Raw genomic sequence first — 20,733 nt, forward strand, 5'->3', positions numbered from 1 at the left:
ATATAATTTATCCTAAAATCTACAATTTTGCAGATTGAACGGATCAAGTACCATAGCAGCTCACATGATATCCGTATTTGAAATTGGATTCACCCTTCCGAAATCGAATTCAGTGTCAGGTCAAGCAGACCCATGTCCGACCCGTTTGCATTTATCTGGTCCATTGCAATGGGGTTGGTCGGTTGGACTTCGCGCGTACGGGTCAATTGTTAAAATACAAGAATACGAAAGTCATACTGAATTTGATTAAGGGTATATTAGTCATTAGCAAGAAGCACCAAAAACCTTGGCGTTTCCGTAATTTCCTTCGTTGCCGTCTAATTTTTTTTCAAGATTTTTTTTTTTAAAATTTATTTTATATGATAACCCATCCGCCATCCGCCATCCGCCATCCGCCATCCGCCATCCGTCGTCGTCCCTTTTGTATCTTCTCCGAGTAAAAAAAAAAACTCAGAGAGAGAGAGAGAGAGATTTTAATAATCGTTTTTTTATAATTGCATTTGAATTTTTCACGCCTCTTGTAAGCTCGTTGGGTCGTTCTTCTTCGTCTATAAAAGGGGCGCTCCTGCAGAGCGCCTTCTGTATCAGAACTCGCTCGTCGTCTTCCTCGGAGTTGGAGATTGCAGAGCTCAGCAAAAATTGTAAGATTTTTGTGGATTTTTAGTGTTTCGTGAGGCAGATTTCCTGTTCTGGCGTTCTTTTTGAGTTTAACAGAGAATTTGCGTTATTTTTCTTTTTCGTTACGTAGGCAGAGCGCCTTCTCTATCAGAACTCGCTCTTCGTCGTCCTCAGAGTTGGAGGTTGCAGAGCTCAGCAAAAATCGGTATGATTTTTGGGGATTTTATACTGTCTCGTGAAGCAGATTTCCTTTTCTAGCGTTCTTTTTGAGTTTAGCAGAGAATTTGCGTTATTTTTCTTTTTCGTTGCGTAGGCGAAAATTTGAACCCAGAAGCAAAAGTCGAGAGAGAGGTTATGATCGAAGCTCGGGATGATCGGGAGATTTTTTTGCCTTTTAGTTGATAAAATCCTGAAAATTTAGCGTATTTTGGAATATTTTTGCTGTTTTTTTGAAGTAGCTAATTTCAGTGAAATTTTCTGTACATTTTAGAGAAATTCGGTGGGAAATATCTTATCTTTTCCGTTTTATCAACTCAACGAACTTCTGGGATATACCGTATCTCTACGTGATCCTTTGCTGCTCGTGCTCCCTAATCCAAGAAATGAAGAAAATTTGGCGTTTTTGGGCAAATTTTTACTATATTTTCCCTGAACGATTCTTTGCTATTTATGCTCTCTAATCCATGAAGCCAGAAAATTTAGCGAGTTTTCACTGATTTATACTGTATTTTAAGTAGCTAATTATAGTACATCTAAGAGGAGTTTGGAGGTTATCTTTAATCTGCGGGAATTTTGACTGCTGTGTATCGGGAAGGGATTTTTCACCAATGTTTACTGCAGAGTGCCGTCCAAAGAAACAGTTAATTCCGATTCAAAATCCAGTCCTTTTTCTTTTCAAATTGACCGAAAGATGTTTGGTTACTCTGGTTCATCTTTCTGTTCAATATAATCTTAGACGTTTCAGGAAATGAATACGGAAAAGAAAGTTAAGTTGTGTATATTGTATATGAGGAAAGAAACCTGTACGTTTATTTTTTTTATTTAACTCCTTGCCGTTTTTATCGTCTTCTGTACTTTTAAATATCCTTCAAGGATCATAAGGATTAGGGCTTAATTCTGGTTTTACAGTCTGAAGATGGCGGAATACCCAACCGCGATCGCACACGATGTCACCGAGGTGTGTCCTTTTTTATTGAATTCCCGTTCAAGTCCCTTCTTGAAGAATCGTCATCTTTTTTTGTTTTGTTTTGTTTTGAATCTGCCTTATTTTTTCTTTCTGTTTTGAGCAGTTGATCGGGAAAACGCCTTTGGTGTATCTCAACAATGTCGTAGATGGCTGTGTTGCTCGCATTGCGGCTAAGCTGGAGATGATGGAACCATGCTCTAGTGTCAAGGATAGGTACGATGGTCACCTATATACATTTTTTTTCTTAAGTTTATCCTGTGCTCACAGTTGTTGACTTTGTTTTTCACAGGATTGGGTACAGTATGATCGCCGATGCAGAAGAGAAAGGGCTTATAACCCCTGGACAGGTTAGGAAATTATTTTCAAATTCAGTATCGTATCTGGTGAATGGCCTTTTTGTATTGGGTATTTTCTGGAAAAATGCTGCAATATTTTCATAAAAAGATATTATCAACCATCTTTGAAAAAATACCGCCAATTTGAATATCTTGTAGAATTTATTTTCATGATCATCGTCCATATTTAGTTTCTTTGTTTTGTTGACATTTGTATATTTTTCCTAAGTTATGAAAATTTGTTTTTTCTTAGTTCCCGTTTTATACTTTTCAAGTTTGTAAAGATTTTCCCGTGATATTCTTGAGACTTGTAAGAAAAGCGAAATAATCATAAAAAAATCTCTGTGCCGAGGTATTGGCGTTAGATAACATTGCTTCCTTCTCACCACTTAGTACTTCATGCCTTTTATATCTTGTGACTTAGCCTTCTAGTTCCATTCTTTACAACATTATTTACACAACATTTGTTGGTATTTCTTTCCGGAGGCAAAATATAGCCTTGATATTCTCAAATCTTAACCATGGATTTAGCTGCTCAGCCCCGTGTAGCTTCAGCCATTTGTCCCATTGAATGTATCATTTTTTAGAGCGTTCAATTCTAGTTGTAAGGATTATGGCATGTTTGGGGTTTGAACTGACTCGATTTGATTGCTTCTCTCTCTGTGTGTGTGACATGTGCAACCTTTGTGTTTTTGTGAACACCGTAGAGTGTCTTGATTGAGCCCACTAGCGGCAACACTGGCATTGGGTTGGCATTCATCGCAGCAGCCAAGGGTTACAAGCTTATAATCACCATGCCTGCTTCTATGAGTCTTGAGAGAAGAACGATCCTTTTGGCTTTTGGAGCTGAACTAGTGCTCACAGACCCAGCTAAAGGCATGAAAGGTGCTGTTCAGAAGGCTGAAGAGTTGCAAGCAAAGACTCCCAATTCTTACATGCTTCAACAGTTTGAAAATCCTGCTAACCCAAAGGTACAAAATTGCATTTTTTTTGTTAATCTCTGAAAAAATGTTATGCAGATTGTGCTGGTTTTCAATAACCAGAAACTTGGTATCTTTGCAGATTCATTATGAGACAACTGGACCTGAGATCTGGAAAAACTCTGGTGGCAAAGTTGATGCCTTCGTTTCTGGAATCGGGACTGGGGGAACAGTAACTGGTGCTGGGCGCTATCTTAAGGAGAAGAATCCTGCTCTGAAGGTTGCTGTTATTATCATTTAAGAATGTCATGCTTGAAATCTTAGGATAATGGTGTTACCCATTAAGATAATTTTTTGAGGTGGTTCTGTTTCATGTCTTTCAGGTATATGGTGTTGAACCAGTTGAAAGTGCTATTTTATCTGGAGGAAAGCCTGGTGAGTGATTACCACTTATATGTTACACATCTGCATGGTTGTTTAAATATGGGGGATTTTGGCATTTGCATAGTTGGTCACTGGCAATTCCATTCTAGTTTTTAGCCATAATTGATTTGAAGTGTCCAGAAACATGAAATTTTAGCTGTATAATTTTTTCTCTTGTTTAATGACTAAGCTTTAAGTGTGCAATGGAAGGAAACAGATTTTTTGAAAATTTTAAAAGTACTCCAGATTTTTTTTGGCAAGTGACATGTTCGGTCTGAATCTATGGTTTTTTATGGCAACAAATTTGGACTCTTCTAGGTCTTTCAGCAGTCTGCATGATTCATGTCAAAAACTAGATATGTTATTTGCTGGTCCTCTCTTAGTCATTTCTAATTTTGATATGTTCCAAATTGTTAAACCTATTAGATGTGTGTTAAGTTTATTAGATCTAGGATTGAGGTGTGCCTAGAGAAGACTAGGGGAGAAGAGAAGAATGGATGATATTAACGGCCTGCTTCAGGGGGGATCCTCGATATGAATATCTAGTTCTCTGTTTATTCTGCAGCTGTGATATTTAACTTCCCCTGGAAAGCCGTTATCCAGCCCTAACTAACTTCATTGGATTCCCAAACATGCTGGGAATCCAATGAGGAGGGGAACCACCACTATCCTGGTGGTTCCTATCTCAATGGTCCACTACTTAAGTGGATCATTGGATTTCATGTAAGACCCATTTAGCTATACTGGATCCTAATACGGATCCGACAAAGTTGTCATTACACCATTGTCATATGCAGTTACTATCCAAGCTCTATAATCGTAACTATGCTTTTCATCTGCAATTCCCCTCTGGCATGACTGAACCATAGTTTCTTCCTTCAGTGAATGCTTTTCAGTCTTTTAGAGGTCTAACCTTTGCTGCCAAATGTTATCCAACTGGGGCTTCCTTAAAATATCAATATCGATTTTGAGTAGGTCTTACAGATTGAATTGGTGATTGAACTTTTAACAGAATATGACTAGAGGTATCATCGGTAATTTGCTATTAGAAAGTCAAAGAGTGGAAATTTAGTTGAAAACAACAGGGGATGAACAATTTTTTAGCCAAATGCAAGTCAGAGGTGTTAATGATCTAGATGACAGAAGCAGCATTAGACCAATTTATGTGTGCGGCTGAAAAGGATATTGTATCACACTGATTACATGGGATTGTGCCAATATTGGAGAAAAGATGTGCTACATATAGCTTGTCATGTGATAATCAATTAATGTTAAACCATAATATTTCTTCGGACTTTATTTAAAATGAAGAAGAGAAAAATGCAGTTTGCTAAAATGCCTATGCCTGTTTCTGCCATGCCTTTTATGTAGTAACTATTCCATTTGATTGGTTTCAATTCTTATTTGAAACTATCGAAGCTCTTCTAATGTTTGCTAAAATGTTTCAGGTCCTCATAAGATCCAAGGAATTGGTGCTGGTTTTATTCCTGGGGTTTTGGACGTCGATCTTCTTGATGAGATTATTCAAGTAAGTCTTTTTGTATGCCTTTCTAATTTGATTCATAAGCCTAACATGGATTTCCCCCCCTCAATTATTATAGTTATTGCTTATATTGATTACTTTTATTATCTTTTTGATGTGAGTAAAAAAAAAAATATTTTCCACAAATGTAAACATATTAAGCAAATATCTTTATCATTACATGAATACCGAAATGCTTTTTAAGCCACAGATGATTGCACATGTAATGGTGGTTCTTTTACAAAGAACATTGAATCGGTTCTACATTCTTGTATTTGAGTAGCAGTCCTGATATGCACCTTCCCTATTGTGCAGTATTGTACTATTAGATTTGCTTTCTCATTTAGTGTATTTATTGGCTCCATTTCTCAGATATCAAGTGAGGACGCTATTGAAACCGCCAAGCTGCTTGCTCTTAAAGAAGGTTTGCTGGTGAGTTAATTTCTTGTGCCACAGATTCCAACATTGAACTCCTGGTATTGAAGCCTCTGCTCTTGGATCTCCAATAATCACTTAAGAATAATGTTGTTCTTTTTCTGATTGAGCGAGGAAAATTATGGTTGGCCTCACTCCTTATTGGTGTGATGACTTGATGGTCTCACCGTAACGTGCATGCAATGCCTGGTTCCCATGCAAAACATGAATAAATTCTTGTTATCCATCCTTCAGATTAGGTGATATGCAGCAAATGTAGTTCTTGATCCTAAGGACAAGCAAATTGCCCATTCCATAAGAGGACTGTCCTTGATATCTTGTAGAACATAGTGCAGAAGAAATTATGCTAACTGGTTTATCATATCTTAATTCTGGGGCATTACTGGTTTATTCATGACAACAGGTGGGCATATCATCAGGGGCTGCAACTGCTGCTGCAATTAGGATTGCCAAGCGTCCAGAAAATGCTGGGAAGCTCATAGTTGTAAGTAAATGGTTTTCTTTTATTAATTACAAGTTTCATCTTTAGTATTTCATCCATGAACACAACCCCCATCTCATATAATAAACCTGTCTTAAAAAAATGTTTATGCAATGTGGATGTGACCATTGTCTTAATTTATCTGTTTTTTTCAATAAAATGGTACTAGTTAGTTTTATAACTGAAATGTGCCATGATAAGCTCTCTCTCTCTCTAGCTATATGCTTAACACATGCAAGTTGAACATTGTTTTGGGCAGCAAACCCGTAGTCCAATGTAATGTACTTGAGTCAATCTGTGTGCATGTGAGCTAGACGCCACACTGCTATGGAGAGATTTATAAGAGCATAGTGGTGTAATTGCTCTTCCATGGAGGGTGATTCAGCATTTGTGGGCTGGTTTGAAACTGATGGTTCAGAGGGCGGCCATCCCCAATCAGCCATAGTTTGGCAACTTATCAAGTTCCACTGTTGTGTTTCACACTTGATCCTGCATACGCTGGCTCTTGTATTCGTTGTCTTGCTTTCAAACTGCAACATGCACAGTGAAAAATGAAAATTGTGGGCTAATACAGTCTACCCACTTGCATTTCCTAATGACCTTTTTCTATTTCCTTTAGGTTGTCTTCCCCAGCTTTGGTGAACGCTATCTGTCCTCTGTGCTGTTCGAATCCATCAAGAGACAAGCTGACAACATGGTCTTTGAGCCTTGAATGTTAAAAATTTGTGGAGCTGGACACAGTTTTTGAGGGTTGCTCTCTGATTATTTGCCGTATTTGTCTTCTTTTGTTTTAATAATAATTTGTTATCCAAATGACGGTGGGGATGGACTCGTGAAATGTTAGTCATGAAGTTTGTTACATTTTGTTTTTAAGGAGTGAGATGCATCAGTTCGGTCTGGTTACATGGTTTTGATTATTTGGTGCTGTCCCCAATATGGATGTGGTCCCATGGTGGTGAATGAGCTTGTGTAAAACTGCTTTTATTAAAGTATTGTGGAAGTCCCTTCTCGCCTCGGTGGACCCCCATTTTCTTTCTATTATGATTGCAGGGCCTCTCAAATCTCTTGCAGTTTGAAAGGTATCTGCTGGGTTTTGGTCTGCAGGAAAGCCTGGCACTAAAATCTGGTCCTGCTAGTACCCAAGGAGGGACCGTAGCTTGTGTGGTTTTAAATGGATGACTAGTACATGATAACTTATCCCCATCTTCTTGGTTCACGTGCATTGATTTGAGACTTTGGATCAAGGAGCTAAACCTTGTTGACCCATCTAAATCTAGGTCCGTCCCATGAAAAACATATCGCGCACAAGGACACCCATGCGGAGTGCGATCTGCACATCCATAGTGTCACCCCTATTGTCATTAGGGGTGGCAAAACCTGACACGACCCACCAACCCGTTAGGCGGGTTCGGGTTTGGAAAAAATGAACCCGTTTAATAAACGGGTTGACCCGCCTAACCCGTTTATTAAATGGGTCGGGTTCGTGTTAGGGGTATGCCAACCCGCCTGACCCGTTTAATAAACGGGTTAGGCAGGTGGGTCAACCTGCCAACTCGTCTGCCAACCCGCCAACCTGACCCGCAAACCTGAGAACCCGTTTACCCGACCCAACCCATTTATTAAATGGGTTGGCGGGTCGTGTCGGGTTACCCGTTTATTAAACGGGCCGGGTTCGTGTTTGCCACAGCTGACCCGTTTAATAAACGGGTCGGGTTTGGGTTGAGGTATGCTGACACGCCAACCCGACCCGATTGCCACCCCTAATTGTCATACACCGTTTTGGGTTTCTCAAAGTTGCAAGGTGCTTGGATCAAATCAGACTATGTAGATGGATTCAGCATGACCAATTTGATAGGAAAACCCATTTTTTAAATCAAATAAATTTTCAGCTGTTGATTTTTGAATAGCTAGAAATTTAGGAAGGCAGGTCAGATTATGGTGATTCAAATGCTGATGTTCACTAAATAGACCATATAGATCTTATCTAGGAGGTTCCAATTTTTTCTCTTTTTATTTGTGACATGAAGAAACTACCCTCAAATCAGAGACCTAGTTGCACTGGCTTAGCCTGCTGTACTTAGGGTTGCTGTTCTGGTAGCATAAAACTTAGTTGATTTACGCCCCCCCCCCCCCCCCGAAGGAAGTGGCTTGCTTTGGCTCACGCAAGAGAGTGATGCCCATGAGATTTGAATCTTGTATGCTCCTCTTAGGGATGAGGAGATTCACTATTCATGCCTATAAATGACTAACGCACTATGCTTGGCCCTATGAGAGGTTACTGAGAGGTTACATTAACATCAAATTTTCCTTGAGGGATGAGCATTATAAATATTTGGTCTATGATGCACATGTTTCTGAAGATAATATATTAGTGTCATAAATTGTTCAATTTGAATCATGTCCTCCCCCAATTCACGTAAAAAAAAATGAAAAAGAAAAAAAAAGAAAGCACGTGATCTGCTGATGCAGCTGTTGCATTGGAGTTGAACTCATATCTTCTATGCTCTTGCAAGTTGACAAAGGGTATTCCGTGTCCTCCAGCCTATGACATGTATATTTATTAGATGTGGTGTACCAACAGCTACTGCACCCTGTTCAATAAGCAGGAAGCACCCCTCCCCACCCCCAAAAAATACAAATAAAAATAAAAGAATGAAAATAGCTTCCAAATTTGTTACATGTACAAAATGAAGCCAACAGATTTACCACCTAACCAGCCCTATAACAACAATCATATTCATATCTAACTTCCAAGTCTATGTGAAGCTAGTTATCTAGACGAAGTACGAAAATATTCACATCTGGTTTCTAAATCATTATCTAAATATGCACAAAATTAAAGCCAACAAATGATTCAATTACATTCATATCTAAACATCAGGAAAGATCCACGTGCCCTTAATTTGTCAATCAGCCATATGGCCTTCATTTCATCATCGATGAGTAAAAAGATTTCTGCCATTTTTTATCACAAAAAAGATCCATGGCCCTAATCTTTGTAGACCCGTTAACCTGTCCACCTTGCTCTAAGTCTTTTAGTACATAAACAGATTTTCCTAAGTTCCACTATGTTCTTAATGTGTACTTGCAAAGTGAACCAACAACCTTATCAAGTTCATCACAAAATTTGTCACCACTTTCAAGGCGCTTTCGAGTGCCATCATCTTGTTTAACTCTCTTTTATTGATTGAAACTAGAGGCTTCTTTAGGTATAACATCTATAATATTATTCAAACGTGAATTGTTATCCCCCATTAGAGTTTGCTTAAGTACCGGCGGCTCTTCCAGATCTATGCATGTCTCTTGTATACCAAATAATGAGCTGATATCATAAAGATTTTTGCTAAATAAAGTAAATGCTTCATTTTCAGTAGCACCGTATCCACAAAAAATAATAGACAGTTATTAGTACCAATCACAACCCTCTGTTCTAGAATTTTTTCTATTTGGATACCTCTACATAAAACAACATTTATATTAAAGTATATGTTGTCAAACAAAATATTATTAAGCAAAATTTTGATGTACCATGTACTTCAATATACGAGTTTCATATTTCATCCTCAACATTTAAACCTTTGGTAGCTTCATTCCACCCCATGCCACATGTATTGAGAATTCTTTTTAAAACGTTAAAATGCTTTTTAATTGTCGTTATGTGATTCTTTAGTTTGTCCTTCTCAAACTCCTTGCAATTCTTTTTATCAATTGTTTGCTCATCTCAATCTACCCCTTTGTACTAAACCCACCCGAAATTGAGTCTCTATTTCGACATGCCCCGGAATTGAAGTATCTATTTCGACATGCATCTAGCATGCAATGCATGAAATATTTGTCATGTATTGCCAGCCATTGCATATTTCTCTTTGATTCATCCTGAGAGACAACGCAACTTGTGGATGGAGGCATTCCTATGATAATTCAATGAAGTTAGTAATATATAAAAAAAAACTTAATGCTAACAAGATTCAAGCCAACATGTAATTTAAAACAAAATCATAAGCTAATGATGATATGAATAACTATATGTGTGTGTGTGAATGTTTTGTATGATATAGTAAAATAATCTAATCAAGAAGATACCACAAAAGAAATCAACATTGCAAACCAAAATATAAAATGAAAATGAATATAGGTTGCAAGTATGTAGTTGACATGCGAAGGATCAGCCAAAGAATCATCTAGCAAGATTTTACTCCATCATCTTTTGGCCTAGTCAAACAACAAAAAATTTGATTTCACTCCATTTGGAAGCACTTGATCGAACAAAAAAATCATTTATGCACCCTAACATCACAATAAAGTCCACATTAACAGGAAGGCCATACAAAACCTCAAAAAACTCAAGAGCTCCACATTCTATGAACCCTTCCAGCATAATCACAAGCCACGAGATGAAGAAGCCCCAACATCAGAGTAGAAAAACCCACAAAACCCATTTTTGATAGGCAAAAACCCACCACCATAAAACACCATCATACCAATAAAAAAAGATAAATCAAAGAGGAAACCACCTTCTCAATCACCAAAAAAAACTACAGAACAAGAGAATGATAAGGGGAAAATGATGGTCAGAGAGAGAGAGAGAGAGAGAGAGAGAGAGAGGCAAACCTGACTCAGATTAACATGATGCTCTGCTGGTCGGGCCTTTCTCTGATCCGCTCATCAGTAAAACCCACAAATCCCATTTTCGATAGGCAAAAAAATCCATCACTTTTTCTGATCCGCTCATCAGTAAAACCCACAAAACCCATTTTCGATAGGCAAAAACCCATCACCATAGAACACCATCATAACAAAAAAAACCCCAGAGAAATCAAAGATGAAACCACCTTCCCAATCACCTAGAACAACCACAAAACAGGAGAATGATAATGGGAAAAGAATGGTTCGAGAGAGGTCTTCACAGAGAGAGAGAGAGGGAGGGAGAGAGAGTTTTGATAGGCAAACCTGACTCAGATTCAGAGTTGGGTCAGGCTGATCTAAGGATTAACCCTTTACATCAAGTTTAGGCAGGACTTTACGATTTCTAATCACCTTGGAATCCTTATTGAGTTGAGTTTCTTCTACCTTAGAGTTACAGTTAAGAGAAGTCCTTCGTGTAGAAAAGTTTTTAAGGTTGGGATGAATTCTTTCAGAAAATTATTTGTAGATTAAGAATCTCCTTATTGTGAAAAGTTACATCGGAATACTTCATAAACTTGAACTCATTTTGACATCACATTGAGAGTTTTCAATGGTTTGAACTCGTCCTGAATTAACTTTGGATCTTGAACAACTATCCTAACATCCCCAACACCACCATTCATCCCTACAAAGAAAAAACTTGAACTTGAACAGAATCACTTTTTTCCATGAAAACTAATATATTTTGCCACCTAGCTTGTAGAGGTTGTATTTGGCCGAGAGATGGCAATCTCTCCTTGTACTCGTTTGCTTCATGCTAAATATGGTGCTCCTGATTTATCTAACTTTTGTCATGGAACCCGGGGGCTGGCGATCTCGCACTTGCGAAGCATGTGGCTGAGAGCCTTATCGTCCTTCAGAGATCAAATTGGGGATGCTGATCAGTGGTTGCATTGGGCTATTGCACCAAATGGTGCGTTCCACACCAATAAAGTGTATAGATAGTTGCTCCCCCCAGGGGCAGATTGGTTCCCTGAGTGTGCGTTATGGGGTAAGAGCTCTACCCCAAGATCTCAGGTCTTGGCTTGGTTAATTTTGCATGATAGGGTTCAGACTCACAGTTATTTAAAGAAGTTGGGCTTTCAGTTCCCAAGTTGGTGTGTGTTGTGTCAAGCTTCTGAAGAAACTACTTTTCATTTATTCTGGTCCTGCCCAATCTTCGTGGCCCTATTTAATAGCACGTGGAGATCTCCGAACGTAATTGTTAAAGAGGAGTCTTTTGCGCTTGATCTGCTCCTAGGTCCTATTGAAATTAGACGTTGTAAGCGGTGGAGACTGATCTGGAAGACATGGTTGCTTACTACTTGGTGGTTTGTTTGGATGGCACACAATGATGCTACTTTCCGTCAAATTCCGGTCATCCTTAACAATCTTGTCCATAAAATCTTGGTTGATGTATACGCGATTCTACGTATGCATCTTAGAGACCTCTCGTTCCGTCTGAACAATGTTCACTCATCGGTGGTTCCTTCTTATCCAGAGGATCCTGGTTGAGCTTGGCTTTGTTGTTTGTTGTTTGTTGTTTGTTGCTAGCCGGCTGTAGTTTCTTTTTCTTTTCCTTTTGCTTTTGTTTTTCTATATTTTAGTTTTGTTTCTATTTTGTTGGGTTCATGGGTTCAACATTTTGTTGATCTTCAGGAGTGATAATGTTGATCCTCTCTATATATATATATATATTAGTTGGGGGTAACTGAATATGTAAACCAGCAAAATATGTAAACTTGATATGACAAATGATGGGGTAGTAAAACGTGCTTCTTCATTGCTTGATATGACAAATGATGGAAAGTGGGGCCTTCTTCAGTTCTGCGGAGAAGAAAGAGGGTTGCAAAGGAGACAAAAAATGAGAAGAAACCTTATGCTTATGCGTGGATTCATTTGCCAACGGGGTGGTAAGGATACGAGTCCTTGCAAAAACGAGATCCTCGAGTGAGACTAACACGTTTTACTACCCCAACCCATAACCCCTGTACACCTACATCCGAACGAAATCCAAATCAACCAAGAAAGCTCTCTTATGTTCAGATAGAACTGATAAACTATAACTAATCAGATATGAACTTGGATTTGAATGAGATGGTTGGATTGGTAAAGTTGCACAGTTAAAACAGGTCAGATTTGGGGGATCAGATATCATTGGATCTGAATCTGAGTCCAAAATATAAATAGTAGATCCAAATCTGGATCCAATTCCAAATTATATCCCATAAGGTAAAGTTGAGTCGGAATCCAAAATACATGTGATAATATTGGATAAAAAATAGAACAAAAACAAACCATTTACATGTTAAAAAGTCTATCTAGAGGGATTTTGGTTCAGATCAATTTTAAATCTGACTTAAAATGCCCTTCCACTGTCATAACTGAGGGATCTCCATTTCGAGGTCGGAGCCATAACCTCCGTCCCATTGGAATGGATTCAACAAGATCGGATCTTTATTGTTAAACGTAAAACCCGAACAATTCAAGATCACTGACGAGCGTATATATTGTACTCAATACACTCGTACGATATACGGTCATACACCTTATCTTTATACAAAGGGCAAAGACATCGTATTTTTAGGGTTTTTCAGAGCTCCACTCTCTCCCTTTAAAAACCCTGCGCTTCGTTGCGGCCCCTTTTCTTCTGCAGAGAGAGATAGAGATAGAGAGAGATCCCCCTTCTCACAATGGTAAGCATCCATTCATCCCCCTCTTTCTTCTTCAAAGATCTGATGTTTTTGTTCTTCAAGCGTAGATAAGGTTTTGATCACGAAATCCTAATCTTTTTCCTCGTTTCTGTGCTAAGAACCGCTAGTTTTCTTCTTCTTTTTCTTCGCCTCTATTATTCTTGTTCTTGGCTGAGATACTACACCCTGATTTCTTGTTTTGTCTTCTGTACATTTGTTTACCTCTTTCTGGAGTAGCAAACACTAATTTCCTTATGTTGTTTGCGTTTGGTGACGGCAGTCTCTCATCTCCAACGAGGATTTCCAGCACATTCTCCGTATCGTGAATACGAACGTCGATGGGAGGCAGAAGATCATGTTCGCCCTCACCTCCATCAAGGGTATCGGCCGGAGGTTCGCAAACATCATATGCAAGAAAGCCGATATCGACATGAACAAGAGGCTAGTTTCTGTGCTCTCTCTTTTTATTCTTCAATTTTCCCTCATAGTTTCGGGATTTATTTTGATTGATTCGTTACTCCATCATTCGTTTTTTTCCTTCTTGTGAATCGTTGGTATGTGTTCGTGATTTGGTAGGAAAATTCGTAGATGAGTATGAGTTCCTTCTTTTTGACGTAACAAAAATATCAAGATTTTTGGATTAAGGTTTTCTTCGTTTATTTTTTAGCTGTGTATTGCTTCACCTGTTATGTTGTTGAGTAAGCGTTTGGTTGGCTGTGCTTGTTCAGCGTTTAGGGATTTCTTGATGTACCGTTTTTAAGAACGGTTCGTGGAAGAGAGTGAAGTCGAGGGCTAGAGTTTGTTGATTGTTACTCTTGGAAGAGGATGTATACAAGATTTTGTGTTAGCTGTCGTTTGGCTGGTGCCATTATCCGGAAAAGTAGGATAACTTGGGAAATTTGCAAGTCTGGATGAGTTGGTGCTTCCAAATACAATGTTAATGCTTCAAGACCACTTAGCTGTGGGTTATTCATCATGGAACTCTCGTTATGCACATCAGCGCATGTAACATTGTTGAGGAATAACGGCTTAATATTGTTCCATCTGTGCTTTTGGTTGATAAGCAGGACTGTTTGGGATGTATTTTCTTTGCAGAGCATGTTGTAAAGGGGCATGAATTTGTATTATCTAGGGTTTTCTTTTTGCCATATCGTTTATCTTGATCTTTAATTTTTTATTGAACATTCATAAAACTTTTAATTGGGATTTCTGATAGCTTTCTTTTTTGTTCTATTTAGCTGTTTTTTATGCAGTCTGTTATTTTGCTAGTCGGGGTCTAGTAATGTTGTTATTATTAGGGCTTTAACATGAACTCATAATTCTAGGATTTCTAGTTCAACCATTTGGAAAACAAGTGTCCAAAATTTAAAAGGTAGCATTCTAGATCTTTTTTTGGACAGTGTTCTTGTTTATGCAGTTTTTTGGTTGCTCATTGACATGCTGTTTTCGGACTTTATGGCTTTAATAACTATGTTTTGATTTTATTCATAACTTAAGCTTTTATGTAATTGTCTTGAATTTGTGTTTATTTATTGTGCCTTTTGTTAATTCATTCTTACAGAAGGGGGTTTTGTTATTTTATTATTTCTAAGTTGGTTTCCTTGCTCTTATAGGGCTGGTGAATTGTCAGCTGCTGAGCTTGAGCAACTTATGGTGATTGTTGCAAACCCCCGGCAGTTCAAGATCCCAGACTGGTTTCTCAACAGGAAGAAAGATTACAAGGATGGGAGATACTCTCAGGTTGTTTCAAATGCATTGGACATGAAATTGAGGGATGATTTAGAGCGTTTGAAGAAGATTAGGTATATTCCTTCTCTTTTCTGTATCTGCTATTTCTTTAATTCCCTTGTTATGTGTTTTGATTTTGTAAAATCAAACCATCATAAGTTTTCTAGTTTTATTTATTTTTAGTGTGAATTATGATCTCTCTCTTTCCCTCTACACACACATGTATGTACATAGTTCTTACAGTGTTTCTGTTGTCATTTCTTGTCTTTTGAAACATTGCTTTCCATTTTCCTTCCATGTTTATTTTTTGGGTAGTTCTGTTATCAGTTATAACTAAGAGGCTGGAATTGTTATTTGAGTATGATTGACTGCATGTTCTCCTGTGTACGAATTCCCTCTTCACAGAATTCTGTACCTGGCCTTGGTCTTGTGCAAAATCCTTCCTACAAAGGAAAGATGGCATGGGGGGGGGGTAGATATGTAATTGCTCTTGTTGTCTTATGAATCTGCTGATTTTTGTTTTTTCACACATCTCCCACCATATCATGAGTATTTCACCACTTTAAATTGAATAGCCTCATTCTGTGGAAGATCAGCACCTTCTGCGTAATGCTTTGAGAATGCGTTGTTGTTGGTTGTATGGAGGTAACTCCTTTGACTACTATGGTGATACTATATGTATGCTGCCATCTTTTCTGCATCAACCATTAGTTTGGATTTTTGTTATCAGGAATGAATTGGAGTATACAGCCCCTTGTCTGTCCTTTTCTGAATCTCTTGCTACTACTACTAACTTCTTCAAGACAGATGTGTTCCTTCATGTAAGCCATGGATCATGCGGTCTCTTCCCGTCAAGCTACACCTGCAAACTGGGATTTATCAAGATATATCTCCTTTGTCTTTTGTATGTTCTGAAAACTATGGAAAACCATTTGGTGCGTCTTGCTGATGATAACTAACTAACCTTTGGTTTGAGCGAGCCTGAGGATAAAACTTTTTCAGTTCCAAATGTGAGCCTGACTCCTCTTGATCATGTTGTCCTTGCACAATACATATAAGTTCATATTGGGGCAAAAGTTTGGTGATGTCTGATTTGGGTAGTCTTGGAAAGATGTAAGATGGGAGGTTGCCTACCAAACTTGAGTATTACCAGTTATCAATTCCTTAGCAGATATCATATAAATATATTGGTGCTGGTATAAAAATGTGAAGAGGGAGGAAATGTGCTATGAAAAAAGTGTCCTTGTGCATTAAGTAAGTTTCTTAAAAATATTAAAATCTTTGTTTTCTTAATAAAGAAAAAAGTGGCTTCTTATTTCAGTAGCAAAACAAAATGGCTTTGTAAGCTGATATTTTGTTTTGAATGCTAATGGACTCATTCCTTTCTGAATTACCGATACTTTTCTACTTGTGAAAAGTTTTGTTTTTAATTATAAATTTTCTTGTTCTGGTTTACTATCTTGCATTGTAGCATGTATTACCAAATGCTGCTGGCAGGGTCTTGCTCATTTTCTATGACCTTGATTGAATGCTACTGATATTCTAGATTTTCGTGTTTTATGATCTAGTTCTATGTAACATGGATACTGGGGTATGGCCATCTTTATGAAGTTTTCAATATTAGTATACAAGGCAACACTGCGCAGCCAAAATGGAGTATCTGTGTGACATAGCCCATATTCCATAGTTTAAGACCTTGACTAGAATCCTTTTTCCTGATGTGATGCTTTGAGCCGCTTATAATTATAATGGTGTAGTGGGAAGTTGGCAAGTCAGGATTTGACTTAAAAAAAATAACAGTCTGGTACATATCCATATAAACTAGTTCAAGGGCTTAATTGCCTTCTAGAGAACTGGATATATGCATTCCTTAGGCTGCCAGTTCCACATAAGGGTGGAAAAATCTGACCCGACCCGCCAACCCGCTTCTTAGCCGGGTTAGGGTTTGGCTTAAACGGGTTCGTGTCGTAAACGGGTCGACCCGCCTAACCTGTTTATTAAATGGGTCGTGTTCGTGTTAGGGGTATGCCAACCCGCCAACCCGTTTGACCGGTTTAATAAACGGGTTAGGCGGGTGGGTCAACCCATTTAATTATTTATGTTTATCTTGATGATTGTAAGACAACTTGGTGTATATGTTTGTAGTATGGTTGTAACTTGTAAGACAATTATTTTGATGTCTTTATGTTTATGATATATGTTGAAGTTTTATGTTAATGTTGGTAGTACAATTCCATATTGAGATTTGCAGAAAAAAAGTATATGTATTTTTTTGTGTTTCTAATTGTGTTGTTCGGGTTACTCGGGTGAGTTATCGTGTATATGTTATTGGGTCGACTCGTTTGATAAATGGGTCGCCGTGTCGTGTCGACCCGACCCGTTTGTTAAACGGGTTAACCGTGTCATGTCGGGTTACCCGTTTAATAAATGGGTCGTGTTCGTGTTTGCCACATTCGACCCGTTTAATAAACGGGTCGTGTTCATGTTGAGTTATTCTGACCCGCCGACCCGACCCGATTGCCACCCCTAACTTCCACAGGTACACAATTATCAGTAAATCCACCCCCCCCCCCCCCCCCCCTAGGTAGGTTGGACTGGTTTAAAGTTCTTTTGATATGAGTGATTTGGACACATGAATGCCCAACATTCTTTTTCTTCGAAATCCATGATGTAGTTTATCCTTTAAACGTTCTTGGCTGATCCAAAGAGTCTTGTGTCGTTTATATGTACAAGAATTCTATTTCACCCAGCCTACACTTACGATGGCGGTCTCAATGTTTTACATGCTTGTATCATGTTTTAATTCAGGGGACTGCCACAAATTTAAATGCTTTGCTGTTTATTTGTGGTTTCTTGGCTGGATAAAAATCCAACTTCTTGTTTTCTTCACCATGTTTGTCATCACAAACTTTGGGTTATTGGAAAGAAATATATTTGTTGATCATGCATTTGTAACACAAATCTTCCTGCTACTTAAATTTTTATAATTTATATTTACTATATTATATAGTTTTTTTTAAAGACCTATCTTTTGGTTTCATATATAAAATGAAGTTTAGTTTCCTGTTAATTCAAGGGCTCATCTAGTGTTTCTTTGGGGTTATCACATAACCACTTTGGATGGTCTCAGCCATAATTGCTATTAACATCACACTCAAGCAAATCCTCTATTGTACGTACCTGAATACCGGTTATGACAGCTTTTGTCTTGAATTGGTGATATGATAATAAATGCACATAGCCTATATGCAAAGGAGCCTTTTTTAGCCTTTAGTATGGGTGATGTAATTTAAGGCTTGTAGAAAGGGCAAGGATTTAAACATCTTGCAAGGGTAAAAGTTTGGACATGGATAAAAGCTCTGACAAATATAACCGAGTCTCAAAATGTGACAAGGTCTTGAAAAAAGGCAGAAGAGTCAAGCTCTATGATGCTAAATTATTTGATCAATTTGTCTCTGGCTGAACTGTAGCAATCTGGCCGAGGATTGGCCCTTTTTATTTTGATCTACCATAGTTTCACATTCTTTTTCTCCCTTCTTTTCCTGGAAGGGTGTCCTAAAACTCAACTTGATTGAGATGGGTGAGAAAATAATATTTGGATGAACTTTTTCAGTTGCCTTTTTGAAGAACTGGGCATGTACATTTGTATTGCTGTTCAGTTCCGTTGCAGGCATACAATGATCACCAGCTTCCTTCTTTGACCAAGCAAGAATGCCAATTTTTGTCCCTCTTGCTAAGACGTTGCTTGTACATCTATATAAAGTGGTTGACCTTTTGTTATTCATCCTTTTTTTAAATGAAGATTCGAGTTTTAGGCTCTGTTCGGAAACTAGTAGCTGGGATGGGAGTTAATGAAACTGGTAAAAACTTGGTCAAACTGCCTTTGGAAACTGGTTGCTGGGATTGGTGTTTTTGCATTTGGAATGGAAAGTGAGGTCCTCTCTCCTTTGTATTTACATTAAGGAATGAAATTGATAGGTACTACCTCCTAGATGTGGTAGCTGCCAAATCCAGGATTTGGCAATTGCCACTTTTTCAAATGCTAATCTCCATCCGACAACCAGTTTCCGAAGCCTTATTTTCAAATCAAATTCTCTATAACTGGTTGGAGAACTTCTGCGAGCAAAGTACATACATTCTTTTGCTCAAGATTAAATGTCTTTTGATACGAGGGATTTGGACGGGCATGTAGAGTTTTTTTTTTTGGGAAATCCATGATTGTGTTTACGCTTTAAATGTTCCAAAGAGTCTTGTGTTGTAATATGTGCACGAATTCTATTTCACTCTACCTACTTGCTGTTGCAGCCTCAAGGATTTACATGCTTGGATTATGTTTTAACTCAAGAGACTGCTACAAATTAAAATGTTGCTATGTGTTTCCCTTATTAGAATGGCTGCTAGTTCAGGCTCTGTTTGGGAACCTGTGTTGGAGGGAGTTGCAAGGAGTTGGGGGGAGTAGAACTACTGGAATTCAAGGCAAACGGATTTGGGAGGAGTTGTGAACTCCCTCTTTTGTTTGGAAGCATAAACAACTCCTTCAAGGATTGCAACTACTACTGATTCCTCACCTTGTTTGGGAACCCGAAGCATAGTATTTGGGTTGGGCTAGGGCTTATAAATTAGGCCTATGCTTGGCCCAAACCATGCTGAGCTGCGGCCCGACTCAGCTTGTGTGTGTATATATATTATGGATGCATATATATTATGTATATATAACATAAAAATATATGATTTACTGAGGTAAAATAGGTGAATATAGGATTTTTTTTCTTTTCTTTGAAAGGCAAGCTGGGGTTAGGCAGACCCCTACCTGATATCTCTTAAGCTCCATGTGGCTGAGGGATTCGAACCTGAGCCTTCAGCTTGGCACAGGACCCTGCTTACCACATGAGATACCACCTCGGTGAATATAGGATTTACTAAGGTAAATTTGTTTAAAATTTTGAACCATTGAAAATTTAGGAATCTCCCTGAATCCTTGTAATTCAAGGAGTTGCAAATACCTCTTTTTTAAGAATAGTTCAAATGGGTATTTAGGAGTTGGAGTCGGCTGATTCCCTGTCAAAAATCTGACTCCTTTGGACTCCTCCCAAACTTCAGCTAATTACTCATATTCAGTGCCACGGCTGTTTTGTGTATAGTATACTCTTTGCTTGGACTGCACCCTTTCATAATTTGTGTTATTGTTTCATTTCATCAGGAACCACCGTGGTCTTCGCCACTACTGGGGCCTCCGTGTTCGTGGGCAGCATACCAAGACCACAGGCCGTCGTGGAAAGACTGTTGGTGTCTCAAAGAAGCGATGAGAAGTCTTTGTCCTTGTGTTTTGATAGTTTACTGCGTCTGTTTTGGATTTCTTTCATACCTTGGGCAGACATGACACATCATCTTTGGATTACAATTTTGATTCGAGATTAGTACTTTCATAATTGCTATTCTAAATTAATATAGGTGAACAATTTTGTGAGCCATCTTTAAGGTCTCTCTCTCTATCCACCCACCCACCCACCCACCCACGTGCACACGCATTTGCATCCATATGCCGTTCTAGTTTGTTTCTTATATGTTAAACGATCTTAAGAAATAGGCGTGTGGAGATGTGTGTTGGCTCCTGTGTTTCTTGGTTTTGATTCTTGTCAAACCTTGTTTTCCATTTTAAGGGAGGTGTTCCTTTGGTTATGCTTTCCTCCCCAGCGCCGTCTCTCTGATTGTAAACAAGGATTGCTG

At 38.4% G+C, this 20,733-nt stretch overlaps 2 protein-coding genes across 3 annotated transcripts; both read left to right on the top strand.

Moving 5' to 3' along the window:
• The first annotated feature begins 615 nt into the window (after positions 1 to 615).
• LOC149829320 (cysteine synthase) lies at positions 616 to 6,925 on the top strand. 2 transcript variants are annotated; one of them, XM_090018038.1, is made up of 13 exons: positions 616 to 641; positions 749 to 823; positions 932 to 969; positions 1,747 to 1,795; positions 1,908 to 2,017; positions 2,094 to 2,151; positions 2,847 to 3,110; positions 3,202 to 3,339; positions 3,443 to 3,494; positions 4,931 to 5,010; positions 5,377 to 5,436; positions 5,843 to 5,923; positions 6,540 to 6,925. In XM_090018038.1, exons 4-13 carry the CDS (start codon positions 1,754 to 1,756, stop codon positions 6,630 to 6,632), a joined length of 978 nt encoding a protein of 325 aa, XP_089874164.1. In that variant the 5' UTR covers positions 616 to 641; positions 749 to 823; positions 932 to 969; positions 1,747 to 1,753; the 3' UTR covers positions 6,633 to 6,925. The 2 variants fall into 2 exon arrangements, with proteins under 2 accessions (XP_089874164.1, XP_089874163.1); XM_090018037.1 differs by lacking the exon at positions 932 to 969.
• A 6,246-nt stretch (positions 6,926 to 13,171) lies between these two features.
• Positions 13,172 to 20,477, top strand: LOC149829321 (small ribosomal subunit protein uS13z/uS13y/uS13x). The gene is made up of 4 exons (XM_090018039.1): positions 13,172 to 13,281; positions 13,559 to 13,719; positions 14,892 to 15,080; positions 20,207 to 20,477. Exons 1-4 carry the CDS (start codon positions 13,279 to 13,281, stop codon positions 20,310 to 20,312), a joined length of 459 nt encoding a protein of 152 aa, XP_089874165.1. The 5' UTR covers positions 13,172 to 13,278; the 3' UTR covers positions 20,313 to 20,477.
• Positions 20,478 to 20,733: the final 256 nt, after the last annotated feature.

This window comes from Nuphar pumila, chromosome 9 (assembly GCF_984573655.1).
Source record: "Nuphar pumila chromosome 9, dmNupPumi1.hap1.1, whole genome shotgun sequence".
Lineage (NCBI taxonomy): Eukaryota > Viridiplantae > Streptophyta > Magnoliopsida > Nymphaeales > Nymphaeaceae > Nuphar > Nuphar pumila.

Coding starts and splice junctions, on each gene's coding strand:
- LOC149829320 (XM_090018038.1), top strand. CDS start 1,754: ATGGCGGAATACCCAACCGCGATCGCACACGATGTCACCGAG. Junction 2,152..2,846: donor GGCTTATAACCCCTGGACAG/GTTAGGAAATTA, acceptor TGAACACCGTAG/AGTGTCTTGATTGAGCCCAC. Junction 5,437..5,842: donor CTCTTAAAGAAGGTTTGCTG/GTGAGTTAATTT, acceptor TCATGACAACAG/GTGGGCATATCATCAGGGGC.
- LOC149829321 (XM_090018039.1), top strand. Junction 13,720..14,891: donor GATATCGACATGAACAAGAG/GCTAGTTTCTGT, acceptor TTGCTCTTATAG/GGCTGGTGAATTGTCAGCTG. Junction 15,081..20,206: donor GAGCGTTTGAAGAAGATTAG/GTATATTCCTTC, acceptor TCATTTCATCAG/GAACCACCGTGGTCTTCGCC.